General features: G+C 46.3%; 1 protein-coding gene across 1 annotated transcript in view; it reads left to right on the top strand.

The window, feature by feature from the left end:
* Positions 1–21,092, top strand: part of KATNIP (katanin interacting protein) — a 198,147-nt gene that overhangs the window by 4,236 nt on the left and 172,819 nt on the right. Inside the window, exon 2 of the mRNA XM_082600399.1 lies at positions 15,566–15,627. Within this exon, the coding sequence (XP_082456525.1) occupies positions 15,566–15,627 (62 nt within the window). The remainder of the gene's footprint in view (positions 1–15,565; positions 15,628–21,092) is intronic.

Raw genomic sequence — 21,092 nt, 5'->3', positions numbered from 1 at the left:
CGAATTTCCCCCATTGCTTTTAAAATACGAGATGGCTGAGGAAAAAAAAAAATTCTGCTCAGCTTTCCAGGAACATAATAATTAGACAAAAGTTCAGCACATGGAGATAATTAGAAAGGATTTTAAAGCTAGGCATTTGCTTTGGTTCCCCCCAGAGCAAATATTCGATGTCTCCCCTGTTTATACTGTTCATTTGCCTAGCAGACTTTCTCAAAGAATTAATAATGCCAAGATGAAATTTAGCCTAGCTTGTCTAAATAATCCCAAACTGCAAAATGGGTGATGGTTGAATTAGTTAGGTTTTGCTGAAAGTCCAGTCACCGTGTCTGATCTTCTCTGTTCTTTTGTGGTGTTTACCTGGGCTCCTGGTGATTTGTCTGTTTCTCTTCCTACTTAAAATAAACCAAGCAAAAAAAAATAACAATAAAATAAAACATAGAAAGCATTCAGCAGGCAAAATAAACATGTGGTCCATGTAGTCTTTGTGTCGGTTCTTCCTCCTTTGCTTCCATCCTTTTATCTGATTGATTTCTTTTCCCTTGCTGTTCCTCAGCATTCATTCCATCCTGTCGTTTTAGCTCGCAGGAACTTGGCACACTCTGTTTTGCTTATTTTTCTTGGGGGCATTCCTTCAATTACCACATTCAGCTCCTTCTGTGCACTGGGATCCAGAGATATCAAGATGAATTAGATTGAATCCAGGTGAAGAGTAGATGGGAGTTTACTGTAGTCTTCTCCAAATCTTCTTTAAAGTTGATTTTTCAAAAGCATGTAAGTTAAAATTTTTTAACCCTAAAAAATAGAAATGTAGCAAATTTAAAACTGAAGTCTCTATATCAGAGGTTGCACACTGAGAGTCTTGGGCTGAGTCAGCCCACAGGCCTATTTATTTGGCCCATAATGTTTTTTAATTTTTTGAATTAGTTGTCAACATTGAAAAATTGGGAGATTTCTCATAAATCTGATTATGGTGTTTTCCTTAAAATATCAGTAAAGTCGATTTATCAATCTCAATAAAAAGCAATAAAGTTAACACTGAATTGAAATTCTGCATGGCAAGCGTTCCCTCAGCTGGAGCTAAGTGGAGACTGCCCCCTAGAAGGGAGGTGCCCTTTCCAATCCATCACAGCCTCTACCTGGCTGGCTTCCCTCATTGCCTCTGGTACCTGCCTGGGCCCCTGTAGGCTTTTTTTTTTTTTTTTTTTTAATATTTATTTATCTATCTATCTATCTGTCTGTGCCAGGTTTAATTGCGGCATGCGGGATCTTCGTTGTTGCATGCGGGGATCTTCAGTTGTGGCATGCGAACTCTTAGTTGTGGCCTGTAGGATCTAGTGCCCTGACCAGGAATTGAACCCAGGCCCTCTGTGTTGGGAGCGTGGAGTCTTAGCCACTGGACCACCAGGGAAGTCGCCTCTGTAGGCATTTGAAGTTACAGTCCTGCTCTAGTATTAACTGGGACAATTTTGAAAACCTCTGCGTACTTCATTGTGTGCCATACTGTGCTTTACTTGTTCTTTTAGTTTTAATCTGGTAAAAAAAAAAGTGGGGGGGGGATTTATTCTCTTCACTGAAGAACTTCATAGTTGAGTGAGAAAGCCCCACATAAACAGATAACTATTGTCCAACATGGGGGTCCCCGGAAGATAACATTTGTAAAGGTCTTCCCCACACCCAAAGCACTCTGGTCCACTGTTGGCTTTTGTAAATAAAGTTTTATTGGAACACAGCCACACCTATTTGCATACAAATGCACACCAACACTCTATGGCTGTTTTCATGTTTCAGTGGCAGATCTGACTCATTGTGACAGGGAACAGATGGCCCCCAAAGCCAAAAATATTTACTGTCTGGCCCTTCACAGGAGAAGTGTGCCAACTTCTGCTGTAGAAGACCCAGTTTGGTCCTTCAGACAGCTCAGTATGATACCATAATTGTGCTCATTTTACACCACACAGCTAGTTGGTGGCAGAAGCAGGACTCAGCTGAATAAAGTCTACACTCTAGTGTGTCATCAAAGACCCAGCCCAGCCCTGTCCCTGCCAGTGTGTGGCTAGGTTCTCACACCTGGGGAGTGAGTCTGCGGGTGAGGCTTGCCCGTTAGGCTGGTTTAAAAGACACTGTCCTCGACTACTTTCTCGGCTCCCTCCTGGATCTGACCCTGTGGCTGCTCCTCTATGTCCACGTAGGAGGGGCTTACGAGGAGCAACATGGTTGGTTGGAAGGAGGAGCTTGGAGCTGTTCACAGAGCACTTCATGTAGGAATAAGAAAGCGTTTGTTGGGTCTTCCCTGATGGCGCAGTGGTTGAGAGTCCGCCTGCCGATGCAGAGAACACAGGTTCATGCCCCGGTCCGCGAAGATCCCACATTCCGCGGAGCGGCTGGGCTCGTGAGCCATGGCCGCTGAGCCTGTGCGTCGTGTTTCTTTTTAAGATTTTTTTCACGTGGACTATTTTTAAAGGGACTATTTTTAAAGTCTTTGTTGAATTTGTTACAATATTGCTTCTCTTTCAGGTTTTGGTTTTTTGGCCGCTAGGCATGTGGGATCTTAGCTCCCCAACCAGGGACGGAACCTCACCCCTGCATTGGGAGGCAAAGTCTTAACCACTGGACCACCAGGGAAGTCCACCCCATGGGGTTTTGAACAGCCTGACCCTTGTAACCTTAACAATTGCCCTGTGGACATAGCACCTTTAATCGGAGAATTTCCCTGGGGAAGCAGTCCCCCTCCTTTCACCTATCCCTCTGTTGGTCTCCCTCTTCATCTTTAGACACTCACCCACCCAGTCTCATGCCCAGAGGTTTTATACTGGGCTGAACTTGGTCCACAGATGTGTTTTCCCACATTTAAAAATAATGATTTACCATAAAAACCTGGACATTTCAGTCTCTTGATAAAAGGGAGCTTTAGCCCTGGGGCTGTGTAGACCTGCCTTCCTACACAGCCCCAGTGGCCACCCCCTTGACCTTGGGCATGTGATAACAGTTTGACTCAGTCTTCTGGCTGGTGGTGCCAGCCATCAAGTGTTTACTTCCTGCATTGAGAATATTGGCCTGACCCTACAGGCATCTGTGATTTCAGCCCCTAGCCAAGCCACCTCAGAAAGCTGGCCGTCTCTTGAGCACCCCATATCCTTGCCCACCTCCCTGCCTTGCCTTTGCTGTGCTCCCTGCCAACTGTGCCCTTCTTTCATGTCACTTTCACACTGTAGATTACAGTGAGTAATGTCACCTGCAGTCCTGATTCCTCCCACGTGGTGGAATCCTGTGGCCTCTCAGGCATGGCACTGTATCATAGGTACTGGGCTCCATGCCTTTCTCCTCTGTGGGTAGAGACCCATTCTTGTTCCTTTGCATGCCCAACACTTGGCCCAAGGACTGGCACAGGGAGATGCCCATGAGTGTTTGCTGGGTTGACATTGTAACCAGGAAAGAGATGAATCCATTTGTTCCTTAGTGAATTGCTGGCTGGTCTCCATTAAGCAGAGAAAAGGCCCTTGTAGACAAGCCTCCAGGCCAAGTTCCAGAGACCTCAGCTGGTTTCTCTTTCTCTGGTGGACAAGTATGGTTCCTCCAGACTCTGTCCTTTGCAGCAATTCAATGCAGTCCTGATAATATACTCTAGCCTGGCTACCTTTACTATACCCCAGAGCCTCTAGTTTTATTTTGTTCTTCCTCAGCTTTTCAGTTGGCATTCTTATGCTCCCCCATTCCCTCTCCCAGTAAAGTCTCTGTCACTCCTACCTCCCGACTCATTTTGGAGTCCGATGCTATTATACCTTGACCACCCTTAGCTGATGGATTCTCCAGACACAGCCCCTGACTTATGTCCTTAGGGGATAGGAAAGTTACAGGTGAATGCAGCGCCTGGCAGGAAGTTGGAATATCACAGATGTCTAGTCACCAACCACAGGTCCCCTGCAGGGACTACACCACTTTTCTAAACTCTAAGTGAACTTGCAATGCATTGTGTGTGTGTGTTTCCACTCCAAAGGGTCCCAAACTAATTAGATACATTGTATGAACCGACATAAAATCACAGAAGGTTAGAGCTGGAAGGGACTTGACAGATCTAGTCCAGGATCCCATTTGGGGAATGCTGATATATCTCAGAACACTGAGGATCCTGTAGAGAGGTCATAAGTTTAGAAGCCTGCAGGGACCAGGCAGGTAATATAATGGCGGCAGTGGCCAGGGTTTATTTCATTATGCTGATTTGCATCGGGTTTTTTCAGCACCTAAATACACTTTGCATATCTGAGAATTTCCTAAAGAAATCTGTTGTCTACTAATTTTTTTAAATTTATTTATTTATTTATTTTTGGCTGTGTGGGATCTTCGTTGTTCGGTGTGGGCTTTCTCTAGTTGCGGCGAGCGGGGGCTACTCTTCATTGCGTTGCGTGGGCTTCTCATTGTGGTGGCTTCTCTTGTTGCAGAGCACGGGCTCTAGGGTGCGTGGGCTTCAGTAGTTGCAGCATGCAGGCTGAGTAGTGGTGGTGCACGGGCTTAGTTGCTCCGTGGCATGTGGGGTCTTCCCGGACCAGGGATCGAACCAGTGTCCCCTGCATTGGCAGGCGGATTCTTAACCACTGTGCCACCAGGGAAGTCCCTCTACTAATTTCTTGAAGCACGTGTCTTCCTCCATCTCTCTGTCATCTATACAATAGAGATAATAAATGTATTCACTTCCTAGGGTTGTTGTGAGAATTAAATACATTAGTAGCTGCCAAGCCCTTAGATCAGGGGTTGGCACATGAGAAGTACACGTGTTAAGTACTTTTGATAATTATGATGATTCACTCTTGCTGGAGACGTGGACACATGAACCTTCACTTGCATCTTTACTGTAGGGAAAAACCTCTCAGACCTGCTGATAAACGGCAACTTGGACTTGACCTCTGTGGTAGGGAGGCAACTGGGGAACAGGGAGGGATGGGAGGGCACCATGCCATCTGGTGGGCATTGCCCTCAGCTCCTGACAATGGCTGCCAGACAGGAACGCAGGTCCTGTGTTGACAGATTTTTCAGTTTTTCAAAAGAATCCAGAACTCAGGATTTTTAAATGTGACATCTCCCAAGCTTTAAATGTTGGCTGGAAAAAGAAAAATCTTTCTTAACAGTTTGGAGACCAGACAAATGTATATGGGCTGGGTTCGGCCAGCGAGTGACTTTGGATGTAGTCTGATCACTGTCATGTAGCAGATGTGGAGGCCGAGGCACGGGGTGTAGTTAAGAGCCCCCGATGGGCGGCCCAAGAGTAGGTGAACAAGGCTCAGATCGCTTTCAGTCCGGCACCCCTACCCATACCACAAAGCCTTTCTCGTAATGAGCCTGCGCAGCAGAAGTTCTGCCTCCTGCCTCCACTGGGATGGAGATTTCATTTTAAGCCTGCAGAGGGGAACTATGAAAACCAGGGCCAAGAATTTAGACTCTCCTCTCCCTCTCTTCATGTTGTTGCTCACCTGAGGCTTCCTCATCCTGGAAAGGAGTGGAAGAAGCTGAGCTCATGGAGTTAGTCAAAAGGGCTTCGATTTCTGGCGACTCCTCTTCCCAGCCACGTGATCCCGGCTGGGGCAGGGGCGTTAGTTACTTCATCTCAGTACCTAGACTCTTAAATTGTAAAATGGAGATTAATAGAGTGTAACTGGGAAGAGCTAAATCGGACTCCATGTTGGATCTGTTTCTTTGACTTTAACCTTTGCTTTTCATTGCTTTTGTTATTATAATCATACATAATGGCCTGACTCAGGGAACCCTGCCCCTCTGCCTGAATGTTGAACTAAAGTGCCTTTGTTCAGCTCACTGGGAGACAATCTGACCCTGCCCACCTGTGAATGGCTGAAATTAACACATCCCCTCACCAAAGCTGGCCATTACAGGAGATGTTTTGCAAGACTGATGGCCCTTTTTACTTTACTTCCTCACCACCTCTCCCTCTCTATTATGCCTTTTTTTTTTTTTTTTTTTTGCGTTAAGCGGGCCTCTCTCACTGTTGTGGCCTCTCCCGCCGCGGAGCACAGGCTCCAGACGCGCAGGCTCAGCGGCCATGGCTCATGGGCCCAGCCGCTCCGCGGCATGTGGGATCTTCCTGGACCGGGGCACGAACCCGTGTCCCCTGCATTGGCAGGCTTACTCTCAACCACTGTGCCACCAGGGAAGCCCTATTATGCCTTTTTACTTTACTTCCCTCTCTGATTCTATAAAAGAAACTGGCATCCAGGCCCCATAAGATGGTTATTTTGAGACATCAGTCTGCCATTTTCTTGGTCTGCTGGCTTTCCTCATAAAGTCATACCTCTTGCCTCAACACCTCATCTCCACCTTATTGGCCTGTCGTGCGGCGAGCAGAACAAGTTTGGACTCGGTTAACGGTAGGACCTTCCCATAGGGCTGCTCTGAGAACCAAGTGAATTCATCTATCTAAAGCCCTTAGAATGGTGCCCAGCACTTTATAGGCTCTCAGTAACAACTAGCTATCAGAGGAACAAATGCATCTTTTTCCTTAGGATTCCGGGTATCTCATGAACCAGTCTCATGTTTTCCAAGATTGTTTGGCTGATCATTTTTTTGGGGGGGATGAAAATACTCAAAAGATACTTGAATTTGGATATACACACACATACACATATTTTCACAAATGCAGTCAGTGTCCTCACTTGTATTCTATGGGGAGCTGGGATATGGGAGGAGGGGGCTGGGTGGGGTTTGGAGTGGGAGTGCCTTTGGGAGCTTGTATGATGGATACAGAGGTAGACCAAAGTCCATTTTCGCCTGGGAAGCGTGTCACCACTGATTAGATTACAGATGTGTGGCATTTACTTATCTTCACTATTTCAAATGAAAAAAATTAATATGTTCCAATTATCTCCAATGGTGTTTTTTTTTTTAATTTAATTTCTTTTTGGCTACGTTGGGTCTTTGTTGCTGTGCTCTCCAGTGGTGTATTAAACTTACTTTGTCATATTTCATTTCACCATCCCAGAAAGAGCAGGGGGAAAGGGTCAGGAAAGCACATTGTAAGAGAAGATGAAGTCTTTATAGCAGTTCATAATCATGCCTCCTGCCCTTCCAGCATTGTCCATTCAGAAATTTGGTCATTCACTCGTTCATCGATTTCAGAAATGTCTACTGACGCCTACTCCATTTCAGGCACTGTTCCAGTGGGAAATTCAGTGATAAAAAAGCCAGACAAGCAGCCTCTGATTTCACAAAGCTGATAGCTAGTGAGGCAGGCAGACTACATCAGCAAATAAAGATCAGATAAGTGCTATGCAGAAGATTAAAGTAGGGAGGATTGGGGGCTAGTCCACTCTGAGCAAGTGGGTCCCTTTAAGCTGAGATCTGATTGATGAGAAGGAGCCAGCATGAGAAGACCTAGGGGGATGAGGACAAAGGCCCGGAGGCAGGAATGGATCCTGAGTCCAAGGAGCAGAAGAAAGACTGGGGGCTGCAGAGGTGTGAATGTGAGGGAGGGAAGAGGGAAATGTACAAAGTGAAATACACCAGAGGATGGTCAGGCAGGCAAGTGTCATCACTTGGACTTACGGCCTTATTTTTAGATGGCTGCAGTGGGAAAAGCCAGCAATAGTGGAGGGTGGAGACCTACCAGGTGGCTATTGGAAAGATGACAGGGCACATAAAGGGGTGACTGAGAGGAAGGAGCAGATTCAGGATATGTTTGGGCAGCAGAATTCAGCGGAACTCCCTCAGATCCACAAACAGCTGTTTCTGCGGAAGGAAACTGCTAACTGCTAAGTACCTACTATGTGCAGGGCAGTGTTCTAAGTGTTTCACATGTACTATCTTAACCCTAAAAATGGAATCGGAACTCTTAGGATTCCCAAACAGGTAATTAGTGGCTGAGCGAGACAGGCTGACCCAGAGCCTAGCCTCTCAGCCAACGAACAGCATCGTCCCCAGGCTCTCATCTGATTATGAAGCTGGCTGAAGAATGCACGGCTAAGCATTTCTAAACCAAGCAAATGCGCAGAACGGTGTGCAGGTTATAAATAACCATTTCTAGCTGCCAGCTGCTGTTTAGGTTTGGAAAGGAAAAGAGAATCTTAGCATGACTTGTTTATCTCAGGTAATTTGGCAGTAAACTGGGCCCTGGGAATTTGAGTTATACAGAAAATGCAAAGGAAGAGTGACAGGGATATTGTTTCGGGCTTTCAGAAGACAGGATGTAACTTAAAGGCCCAGAACCCGCCTGGAGGTGCACATGGAGTATTTGAAGACAAAAATGTGTCTCAGAGCCAATGTTTGTTTACTTGGCTCCCAAACAGTCATGCTCTTTGTCTAATAGATTCTGTTCTAGTGATGATATTTCCTTAAAGAGGTCCCCCTTCCCCCTCCCTAAAAAGGGTCCATGGCATTGAGATAAGGAAATAACGGCAGGAGTGGGAGATTTTCCCATCTTCTGCCTAGTTGTCTACTAGGTTGGAGACTAGAGGCCTCTTTTGTTGGGCCTGTCCAGAGCTCTAAAAAAATTTTAATTACTGGTCAACATGTAAAGATTAGAAGCTTTCTCATACAACTGGACTTCTCTGGAAAAATCTCACCCAACAAAACTGAGCCCACGTTCCTGCCTGGAAACCTGCAGCCGGAGACAAATAGTGATTCCTCTTTAGGCTGGGCAGGCGCTTGCCAGACTGCCCTGTCCCCACCCTGCCACACGTATCTCTGCAGAGGCTGTAGGTTCAGGAGGCTGGGATGGGGCTGAAGGTGGGTGTGGGGTGGTGTAGAAAGACCAATGGGGCTGGAGCTCTGGCATTCCTGGAGGTGAAGAAGGCATGCAGGCAGGCGGGCCGCAGGATGTAGTGAACACGGGATTAGCAGCTAGCTGATGGGTTCTTAACCCCAGTTCTTTCCCTTCACTGCTCTGTGACCTTGGGCAAGTTACTCCGCTCCTCTGAGCCTCACGGCTTTGTTGTTGCATATGCTAGTGAGGGAATCCCAAGAACCATCACCTGGGGAGGAACCTGACCATGCCCGGTAAGCACTAGGAAACTACGAGTTCCAGACAAGTCATCTGGGCAGGTCTCAATCTTCCTTTCCTTTTTTCTTTTTCTCTTTTTCCTTTCTCATCTTGTCTAGCCGTTTCATTAAAAAAAAAAAAACTTAGCCCTCAAGTAAACGAGCAGGTCACCACCAGCGTACTGGCTTAGCTCAGAAACTGTTGTTTCAATGTCCAGAAGCCATATTTTGTCATCATTTCATTCTTAACTCTCACACATTACAGACTAATCTCTTAAAAGAAGGCAGCTTGTCCTCCGAAAATACTGTGTCCTTTCGAGCAAGCTTCGGGGTCCCGAGGTCCATGGCGGCTACTCTTGTCTCCTTCCGGCAGACCACACCCTTGGACCTTAGGTGGGAGTGTCCACAGTGTTTCTCACTATATTTTTAAAAAATCTGAACTAGCCCTTTTGGACGTTTAATGTTTTAAGTTTATTTTAGTTTCTTGAGTAGGAAATAGTTCCAACTAAATCATTCAAAAATAAAAACAATATAAAAAGTTTACATTGAGAAGTCGCTCTTGTGCATGTGCCTTCCAGGTGGTTCTTTGTACAAACAGAACCAATATGAGCATATATTCTTTTTTATATATATAAGTTCATTTGTACCATTTTTTTTTAGAGAAATCTGTTTTTATAGTTTTTTTTTTAAATTTATTTTATTTATTTATTTTTGATTGCATCTGGTCTTTGTTGCTGCACGCAGGCTTTCTCTAGTTGCGGCAGGTGGGGGCTACTCTTTGTTGTGGCGTGGGCTTGTCATCGCCGTGGCTTCTCTTGTTGCAGAGCACGGGCTCTAGGTGCATGGGCTCAGTAGTTGTGGCTCGGGCTCTAGAGCACAGGCTAAGTAGTTGCGGCGCATGGGCTTAGTTGTTCTGCAGCATGTGGGATCTTCCCGGACCAGGGATCGAACCCATGACCCCTACATTGGCAGGCGGATTCTTAACCACTGTGCCACCAGGGAAGTCCCAGGAGCATATATTCTTATTTTCCCTCTTTCATAGAGAAAAAATTGCATACTACGTCAACTTTCTCCCCCTTGAGTTCATTTAACATATGGTCATATTATCAGCTTGCCATTCTTTCACCCAGTATTGTATTTCCATTGTGTGGATCCACCATATTTATTCAGCCAGTCCCCACTGTGATAGACTTATAGGTCACTTCTAATATTTTCCATTGCAAATTATGATGCAGTGAATACCTTGTGCATGCATTTGTTTCCTGTTTGTGGAGGTAATTTTTCCCGGTAGATTCCTAGAAGTGAAATTGCTAGCTTAAAGGGATACTGCCAAATGCCTTTTTGAAGATATTGCCAAGATCCCCTCCACAGAGCCTGCATCATTTTATATTTCTCCCAGCAGTGCTCGAAAATGCCTGCTTCCCAGATCTTGCCAACAGTATATTGTCAAACCTCTGGATTTTTGCCAATCCAGTGGGTAAGATTAAGTGGCATCTCTGGGATATTTGCCATTTGAATTAAGTTACATAGATATATAAAATGAGAACAGGGTGAGCCCTTATATTTGGACCGCAGAAGAAATAAGCTCGTTTTAGTAACCTAGTAGAAGCACCATCACCCCAGTTGGGAGAAACAAGTTCTTCATTTAAAACTCCTTTTTGATGGGGAGGTCCCTGCATGGTCTTGGATTCCCATTGAGTCGCCTTTATTCTCCAAAGCCCAACCCTGCTTGCCAAGGCTGAGCATTGTACCTGAGTGGATGGGAGTGAGTGTCTAATGCCAACCTGCCTTTCCACATTTGGCATTTAATGGCAGTTTTCTGGCTAATGGGGAACTCCATCTTCCTTGACCCTTGGGGAATCATTTTGTTCTAATCCCCTTATTAATTACTCTAGGAGTCCAAAGTACATTAAAAAGCTGCATCACAGAAAGAAATCCTTAAGTCAGACTCCCTCCCTTGCACATGCTGGCCTTCTCAGACTTGTCTTTAACCTGACCGAGGAGCAGTATAGTCTAGTGGTTAGGAGTGCAGGTTCTGGAGCCAAACTACCCAGATTCCAATCCAGGCTCCTGTACTCACTAGCTGTGTGATATTAGGCAAGTTTCCTAACCTCTTTGGGTCTCCGTGCCCACCTTGGACAAGTGGGATAATAATAGTACCTATTTCATAAAGTAGCTATAAAGAGTACATGAGGGGCTTCCCTGGTGGCGCAGTGGTTAAGAATCTGCCTGCCAGTGCAAGGGACACGGGTTCGAGCCCTGGCCCCGGAAGATCCCACATGCTGTGGAGCAACTAAGCCCATGCGCCACAACTACTGAGCCCACGTGCCACAACTACTGAAGCCTGCATGCCTAGAGCCCATGCTCGGCAACAAGAGAAGCCACGACAATGAGAAGCCCGCGCACCGCAACGAAGAGTAGCCCCCTCTCGCCACAACTAGAGAAAGCCCGTGTCCAGCAACGAAGACCCAATGCAGCCAAAAAAAATGAAAAAATAAATTTAATTAATTAATTAATTAATTTAAAAAAAGAAAGGAGTACATGAGTTGATTCATGTACTTAGCCTGGAGCTCAGTGCCTGGCACATAAGAAACCCTGACTAAGGTGAGCTCATGTGGTAATGATGATGATGATGATGATGGTGGTGATGGTGCCGGTGCTGGTGATGATGGCCATTGGGAGCACACTGAGCCTGACCACCTACAAGCTACCCTTCTCTGGCCTTGAGCAAGCAGCTCAATCACTCACCCTCAGTTTGTTTCTCATTTCTTCATTGGCTTGTTCCCATGGGGATAGCTCTGTCCACCTAAACCAAGAGTTAGCAAACTACTGCCTGGGCACCATATCTGGCTTGCTGCCTGTTTTTGTGAATAAAGTTTTATTGGAACACAGCCACACCCATTTGTTTACATATTGTCTATGGCTGTTTTCACGCTCCAATGGCAGAGTTGAGTCGTTGCACCAGAGACCTTATAACTTCATGACTTTATGGTCTATAAACTAAAAAAATATTTACTCTCTGGGCCTTTACAGAAAAAGTTTATTGACCCCTGATCTAAAGGAATGTCTGTGAGGATGCAGGAGATGAAGCCTGCGCATAGAACCTGGACCATAGCAGGTGTCTGGTACAGTGGAGCTATATCAACTAAGCGTTTAAGCTTCAGGAGCTCAGTGCCTGGTTCTTGCCACCATCCCCGCCCCCGCCCTCTCCTCCTACCCCAAGATGAAAAACAGAGGGAATAATTACAATATCAATAGCTTAATTAGAAATACCATAAAATTATATTTTGCATATGTATTTTACTGTGTACCGTGCATTTCCAAATGCACCAGATATTACACATGCACATTAGTCAACAACAGTGGATATAAAATCTGTGTCCTGGAGGCTGAACTTTACAGGAGGTTTAAGGCTCTTTTTCAAGGGGAATTTTGACACTGATTTTCCCGTGCCTGAGGACTTCAGAAGCTAACATCCAAGGAAGACACAACTTCCCTCTAAAAGGTAGTGATGAATATTATTATCTGCATCCAGAGCAAAGTAAAACTAAAGTGTCAGAATCTTCTAACGACTGAAAATTAATCCGAAATGCAGATAAAATCTCTCTGAAATCCTAAGTGGGAGACCGGTATTATATTTACAACAATTCAATGCAGTCACTTTTTCTTTTCCCCAGGCACACATCTGTTTTCTAAGGTGAGGTATACACGTGGTATTTACATTTGGCCTTATTTATTGTTTCCTGGCTGAAGCTGGCAGGTCACCTTGAAAAATGCAGAGGAACACCCCCTTAATTTTGCAAGCAGCATATATTGATATTAATGTCACCTTCTTACCCCTCCCTAAGTCGTTGTGAGGATAAAATGAGATCTAGGTAGGAAGCTAGCTACTCAAAAAAGCTAAGTGCAGTAGACAGGCACAGTGTAACCTGGTCCCTTCTGTCCTTGGGGAGAAGGAGTCGTCTCCACGTCGAGCTACCTGGAGGAGAGAGGGGCTCAGTGGGGCGAGGACAGAGGCATTCGATAACAAATGTGCATAATTAGAGTGAATTATCTTCATTGGAAAATAAGCAAATTATTTTCCAATTTAATGAATAAAGGAGCTTCTAATTAACTCCAGTAGAGAGATTTGCTTGCAAATTTCAGTGGTTAAGCTCTCTGTTCTTTGTATTAATATTTTCTTTTTATGGCTCACCTGAATCTTTTTTTTTTTTTACTGTTCTTTATTGGTATAAAAGAACTTTAGAGATGGAAAGCAAACCCAGAGGTGATTCAGTCTAATCCTCATTTTCAAAAAATAGGAAGAAAATATGGCCCATAGAGAACCTGGTGGATCTTGTGAGTTATCTAAGATCTCATAACTGGTCAGCAATCCACTGGACTGGATCCCAGGCATGAGTCTGAGCAGAACAGGAAGGGCCTCAGCCGGACCCTGGGGTCTGCCGTGTTCACCCCCGAACTAGCACTGTTTCCCTCCCGCTCCCTTCCCTTGCTCTGGGCTTTTCTTGGCTCTGCTGACATCTTACTTGCCTCAACACTGCTTCTGCGGCTAGAGCACCCTGGCCTGTCAGCACAGCATTCCTGCCCTCCAGTCTGCTCTGCGCCCTTCCAGCTCCAGACCCACCTCCCAGCTCCTGGCTCTGCCTTGCGTGGCCTACTACCTGGTGTGTCATCCTCTCCGGTCAACCTTAGGGCCTACGCTGAGGCCTTGACTGACAGCCAGAGCAGGTGTGGATAAGGGTTTGGGGGAGCTGTCCACCCAAGCTCCTGCCCTAGAGCACCAGGGATCAGGAGGTCAGGATAAGATTGACATAACAACCCGGATCACCTGATCCCTAAATCCCGGGCTATTTTTTTTTTTTTTTTTTTTAGTTAATAAACTTTATTTTATGGAGCAGATTTAGGTTCATAGCGAAATTGAGTAGAAAGTACAGAGAGTTCTCATATACCCCCTGTCCACGTATGTAAAACCTCCCCCACTGTCGACATACCCCATCACAGTGGTATCTTTTCCTGGGCTCTTTTTCATTTTTAAACCCTAGCTTCTTTGTCTTAAGGCAAAAAAAAAAAAAGAAAAAAAAAAAAGAAAAAGAGGCAACAGACACACACACACAGAGAACCTAATCTAAGTGGGTGTCTGTGGAACACAAAGGCAAGCATGCAGTTGGTTTCAGATCTGTTCATTCTGTCTTGGCATTCTGTGTTAGTCTGTCCCCAAGGCCAGTGGCTGGTGGCTGCTCACACATGGAGGTAGCCCTGCTCTGGCCCTCTATCCTCTCTCTCTCTCTCAGAATCAATTTCAGTGTTAGGGGCTGGGATTCTGATTGGCTGCAACTGGGTCAAGGGCCCATACCCAGTGCAGCATATGAAGTTCAGGGTATGGGGTCATGTACAGTCATGGCTGCCACAGGACCCCACTGTGGCAATGGGGAGGAAGAAAAGAGAGAAGGGGGCAGTCTAGGGTGTCATTATGAGCTGAGCAGATACCCCCAAAGATGTCTACCATACCATGATACTGTACATCCCAGGGTCTCCTATAAATAGCTGCCTCTTTTCTACATCCTCTTATGTATTGGCCCAAAGTTTGGCCAGTGCCAGAAGTTCATCTTTGGACCTTTGCTCTTTCCCTTATTCTCACTTTTTTGGAAAGAGCATCATCCCTTGACCTGAGCTTTATCACTAGCTGTGAGCCCCTCTGCATCCCCCTCACGTGTGGACCCACCGCAAGTGACCACATCCAAAGACAAATGTCTTTCCACTCAGATTCGGTCCCCATCTCTCGCCTCTCAATAAGTCATCACTAAGCCTTTTTGTTCCTGCCTTCAGAGTGCTCCTGGCTAATGGGACATATGGTTGTGGCACTCTAAAAAATAGCCACCTGAAAGTGAAGCTGGACAGTTTGGGAGACACACTGACAACGTGCAGTGAGACTTGCATCTTATGTTTTAAAACCAAGGCGATCCATTAATTCCCCATCAAGGATTCCTTTTATAATGGACACTTCCATCGAAGTTGTAAAAACTGCACTTGGAACAGCATATTTAAACATTCTGATGTCGATCAGTGAAATGTATGCATAACTTCAATATTAGTTTTCCGAGAAAAGCAACAATTCTCTCTGAAGTTGCCCCATTATGTGAAATGCAGGTGATTACTGCTAATTCACATCTGCACCAGCACCTATGTGGCGAGTTTGGGGGTTTGGTGCAGTGTATTGGCACACACTCATCAAAGGTTATGTGTATGTGCACGGTGGAAGGCATTTTATATAACTCCAATTTAATAAAAATGTAATTCGACTGGGAAAAACTAGTCTGTCAGCCCTTGCAGAGTGCAGATAATGTTCCAGATTAAAGAGTGGAGGCTTTGTTCATTATAGTCAAATAATATGAGTGTGTGAATTACCATTTCATTGCCGTTGGTCTATTTCAAGAGTATGCCATTTTCCCATTATCATAATAGGCTACATTTTCTTAAAATCACTTGATTGTGATTGGTCCCATCTATTCGGTTTGCAAATAAAAAGCTTCTGTGGTGATAAACTAGCTGTTTTAAAACAGCCTTAATTTCTGTTTCTGCTTTTGAACGGCTACAGGTCAGACTCTGCAGAAGGCTGAGAGAAGCCGGTCCTGCTCTCAGGAGAAAAAGGAGGTAAATGAGTCACTGGGGAGGGCAGGTGGGAGGCAATTCTATTTAAAGAGACCTGAGGGAGTGGGCTGGTGATTAAGTATCCCTGGATCTCCTATTCTTTTCTCTCATTCTCAACTGGAGTTATCAACCCAGTGTCACTTATAGTAATAATCTCTTACTGAATGTATCAGTTAGCTTTGGCTGTGTAACAAGTCACCCAGATTTTAGTGACTCAAAACAACCACAGATTTAGTTCATGATTCTGAGGGTCAGCCATCTGGGCTCAGCTTCCCCGGGCAGTTCTGCTGATGGGCCAGGCTCTGCTGACCCAGCTGGGCTCACTTACGCATCTGCAGTTAACAGAGGTGTTGCCCTGGGGCTGCCTGAACATCAGTTAGGGTGCTTTAGTTCTCCTCCGATGTTCTCCCATCCTCCAGCAAGCCAGCCAGGTTTGTTCACATGGGGGTTCAGGGGTTCAAGAGCATGAGATTGGAAGACGCAGGAACTCCTGAGCTCTAGGCTCAGCACTGGCATGGTGTCACTTCTGCCACTTTCTGTTCTTTAAAGCAAATCACAAGGTCAATGCAGGTTCAAGGTGTGGGGGAATAGGCCTCACCTCTTAATGGGAAGAGCTAAAAAATATTGAAGTTTACCACATTCTTGAAATTTACCATTCTTGAAATTTTTGAAATTTACCACACTGAGCCCACCTGCGCTGTGCTGGGCACCAGGGCCGGGACTAAGGGATGGATGAGAGACAGCCCTTGACTCAGGGTGTGCACAGCGTAGTTGGAAGGGATGTGCAATGAGATCATTACAATACAGTGTGAGAGTGCCAGTTCAGGGAGAGAAGGACAAAGAGTGGGATTTCAATACGGAAAAAGGGTCACCTACCTCTGCCAGTAGTATCAAGAAAGGCTTTGCAGAAAAGCGGATGTAAAGACCAACTCTTGAGGGTGAGTAGTTTTCCAGGCCAAGTAAATAGCATGGTCAAAGGCAGAGAGATGGGACTTCCCTGGTTGCACAGTGGTTAAGAATCCACCTGCTAATTCAGGGGACACGGGTTCGAGCCCTGGTCCGGGAAGATCCCACATGCCGTGGAGCAACTAAGCCAGTGTGCCGCAACTACTGAGCCTGTGCTCTAGAGCCCGTGTGCCACAACTACTGAAGCCCATTCACCTAGAGCCCGTGCTCCACAACAAGAGAAGCCACCGCAATGAGAAGCCCACGCACCACAACAAAGAGTAGCCCCCGCTCGCCGCAACTAGAGAAAGCCCGCGCGCAGCAAAGAAGACCCAACATAGCCAAAAATAAATAAATAAATAAAATTAAAAAATAAGTATACAAAGGCAGAGAGATATGAATAAGGAAAGCTGCAAGATCATTGAGCCTGAGGTGGGAAGTGGCAGTTAGGACCCATGAATTACTGAAGGGCCCTTCAATTAAGACCTAAGCTTGTGGGAGTTTACATTTGAGTCTTATTTCGCGGCTGATGGGAGCAGGGGTGTGAAGGCTTCTTGCTCATCATCAGTATCAACCAATCCTGAAATTCGTCGACACTTAAGTACTCACGCTCTTGACTGTAAACTGACCTGATTCCAAAGACCAAAGGGAATTTCTCTGGCTCAGCTGGGTCCAGCGGCTCAAAAATGGCCACTAGACTTGATTCTTCTGTCTGCAGCTCACGGCTCTGCTTCCTCGGTGTTGGCCTCACCCCAGCCAGCTCTGAGGAGGCAGGTCAGGGTTGGCTTGCAAAGGGCCTTGTGTGCTTTGCTGTGACTTTCATCCTGTCTCTTGTTGCCTCCTTTCTCAGCTGTAGCCAGAAGAGCCAGTGTGTCTTTCCTCCTTATTGAATCGACCTGTCTGGGATGAGGGCTGGTAGATAACTTAGTAACTTGGATGCTGCTGCAAAGACCTCCATGTCAGCCCCAGTGGACACTCTAGAAGCTGAACCAGGATGGGTTTTCCCACTTTCTGGTGGAGGCGTTTTTCTGGAGGCAGGAGCGGTGTCCCTGTCTCCACAAAGTCCTTCCAGAAACCTCAGGATGGAGGAGCCACAATGGGAGTGAGTGCAGACCTGCAGGCACCTGGTCTCCCTCGATTAAGTAACCAAGAGTGAGGGACTTCCCTGGTGGTGCAGTAGTTAAGAATCTGCCTGCCAGTGCAGGGGACATGGGTTCAATCCCTGGTCTGGGAAGATCCCACATGCTGCAGAGCATCTAAGCCCGTGCGCCACAACTACTGAGCCTGCGCTCTAGGGCATGCATGCCACACTACTGAGCCCGCATGCTGCAACTACTGAAGCCCATGTGCCTAGAGCCCGTGCTCCTCAACAAGAGAAGCCATCCCAACGAGAAGCCCGTGCACCACAATGAAGAGTAGCCCCCGCTCGATGCAACTAGAGGAAGACCGCCCGCAGCAACGAAGACCCAACGTAGCCAAAAATAAATAAAAATTTAAAAAAATTAAATCTATTTAAAAAAAAAGTAACCAAGAGTGGGGACCAGTCCCCCTAGGCCAGGAATGAATTGTTTAAACCTGAGGCCTTTGGTTGCAGAATGACAGCATCTGATTTATCCTCATTAAGAAATTCTCTGGAAAAATGATGGAGCAGGGCAGCCGGTAACTAGCAGAGATACTTTTTCCCTCCCCTCCTCTCTCTCCTTGGCAACAGGGCTCCCCTAATTGCCTCTTTCCCGGCTACTCCCATCATTCCAGTCGCCCGAGAGCATTTCAGATCACTCTTCTGAAAAATGCTTGAATGAGGGAAAAGGGAGAGTGGGGTTGTTTATCACAACATCTGAGTTTAACCTTGAAAGATGTTTAAAATGGTTTCAGGCCCTCTGAAAAAGAGAGTGCTTTCTTAACAAGGCTTTTGTTTGGTTAGAAAAACAAGAGAAAGAAACTAATAGCAAGCTGCCAGGATGCTCATCTTGATATATTATAAGGTGCCTTTCCACCCACCTCCTCTTTCCACATCCTTCCCCACCGCCCCCACTCCGTTGTCTGTGAAATCTGCACTTCCTGATACTCTGTGCTTACACAGGATGCCAGGTATAGAGGAAGCTTTGTCCTTATGAAAGTCAAGGAAAAGACAAGCTGGTTAGAACAAGCAGACAAGGACACTCATCATGTTCCTTCGGAGGTAGGGTATATGGGCCAGCTCACACCTTGGCAGGTGGATGTGCAGTTTCCATCCTGGGTGGGGATTGGGTACCATCCTGCATGGTCATGGGCCAGCACAGCAAAGGGACGATGGGAAGCTGTTCTCAGTGAGCCTGCCAGGCCACATTCAGCCCAAAGATGTGTTTTATTTGGCCCATACCCTACTACAGTTTTTAAAAATTAGGCAGCTGCATTCAAAAATTAGGAGATTTCACATAAAAATGCAGACTTCTGGCTTCTCTGGAAAAATGGAGAATGACAACACTGAGTCCTTCCTTATTCCTATAAGGCAACAGTGAGCAATGGCTTCTGATGAGGACATGTCCCCCTTTTGATGGGACCCTCCCTGTCACCCCCGACCCCCCACCCACTCAACAGCAAGCAGGTATCAGCACTCACATGATGCCAGGCCCTGTGCTGGGTGCTTGATGTCAACGGTTCACAAAAGTTGCAGCACGTTAGAATCACCTGGGAGCTATTAAATACCCCCATGTCCAGGCTTCTTTCCAAACCAGTTAAATCAGAATGTCTGGGGGTGTGACCCAGGCATCAGAATTTTTTAATCTTACCAAGTGGTTCCGATGTGCAGCCATGGATGAGAACCAGCATTTTATGGGTTATTAAATAACCCCTGGTTCTCAGTGCTTCCCCCGCGCTGCATGCCTGCCCTACACCAAGGATGCTTCGGTTCTCAAGCCCTGTCACAGACACAGACAGGCACAGATCATAGCAGAGAATGACAGCCAGCACAGAGGAGACCCAGTTAAAGCCCCAGTGGGTGCTGGAGGAGAGAGAGAAGACTTCCTGGAAGAGGCGGCTTTCACCGAGGCTTTGGAAGGGTTACAGTCATTTCTGAAAAAATGTATCTTTGATGGTTGGCTTGAAGTCGGTAGATACTTTTGAAGTAGCTGGTAAAAATATTCTCCACTTCTTCTCTAGCAAGAATTCACTGCCTGTGGAGATTATATAGTGTTTATGGCCTTTGGTCATGAATTATTAATGGTTTTGAAATCGTGGTCATTGTAGTTTACTCAAAAATCATTAGAAAGTAAATTTATTATACAGTGTTAAAAAAAAAAAACAAACCAGGAGACCACAGTGGAGGAAGAAATCTTTATTCATCACACCCCCCCCCCCACTAGGGTCCACACGGATGGCCATGGCACCTTGGAGCTCACAGACATGGCGCTGGGGACATGTTCTGTTACTGCACAGAGGCATGGAGGCCCCAGGCAACTCAGTGAATTAGTGCCCACAGTGGGCTTCTGCCTCAAATCCTTGTCAGGTGACCTTGAGCAAGTCTCTTGACCCCTCACACCTGATTTGATAATTCCCACCTTGGAGACTCAGTTTACAGAGTCCAGGCAGTAATAAAGTACCTAACATAGCACATAGTAAACATTCCATAAATGTTGGTTGCTTCATAATTGTAATCATTCCTTAGAGTGTCTAGAATTTAACAGAGAGACAGTCACGGCCTTGGACGGAAAAGGCAGCACAATTTCACTTAGTACTGAAGGGGTCTCCCTTGCTCCAGCTGGACTTTAGGCTGATTCCAGCCGTCCAGGCTCCTGGCGGTGCGCCCCTAGGCAAGCGAGCCCCAGGCAGGCTAGCTCTGGGGCCCCCACTGTAAACCACTTTGAAGGCCTTCTGTGATCATGGACTGCCTCCTTGTGCAGCTGATTGGAGATTCTGCAAAATGCTTCTGACGGCACACTCCTCTGTTGAGCTCACTTTGTAAAGGACTGCAAAAGTCATTTAACTCAACCACCTAGCAAATGTTAAGCCTTCCCTTTGCACGCATGCATAAGTGTGCACACGTGCACGTGCACACATACGAACACTTCTTGCTATTAAGCAGAGCCTTGTGGTGCAAGGACTAGAGATGCCTTTCATCTTGCCAAGCAAAGGAGGAGACTGGGTTCTCAGGGGAACACAGCAAAGGAGGGAGGCCAGGATCCAGGGTGCCTCCAGGGATGGGGCTATCCCAACAACCTCTCCGTGTGCCACCACGCACACGCCTCTGCTCCCCTCTGGTCCCTCCCTGTACCTCGTTGTCGTCTTTATGCTCCTCTCTCCCAGCTGTTCCTTCTTTCAGCTCAGAGGCCAGAGAGAGAGTCTAATCAACCTGGCTAATCGATGCTAAAGGGCATTGAGGGGGTACAGTACTCTTGACATTAGCCCCACTGGTTGCCCTCCCAAGAGACAACCATTGAAATCAATTTCTTGTGTCCTTCCAGAAATATTCTATCTATCCCCTCTGCCCTTACCTCTACCCCCTGCCTTTTAACACAATGATAGCATGCAACTCACATTGTTCT

Source organism: Mesoplodon mirus (genome assembly GCF_964341445.2).
Source record: "Mesoplodon mirus genome assembly, chromosome: 15".
Taxonomy (NCBI): domain Eukaryota; kingdom Metazoa; phylum Chordata; class Mammalia; order Artiodactyla; family Ziphiidae; genus Mesoplodon; species Mesoplodon mirus.
This window is presented reverse-complemented; position numbering and strand designations above follow the sequence as displayed.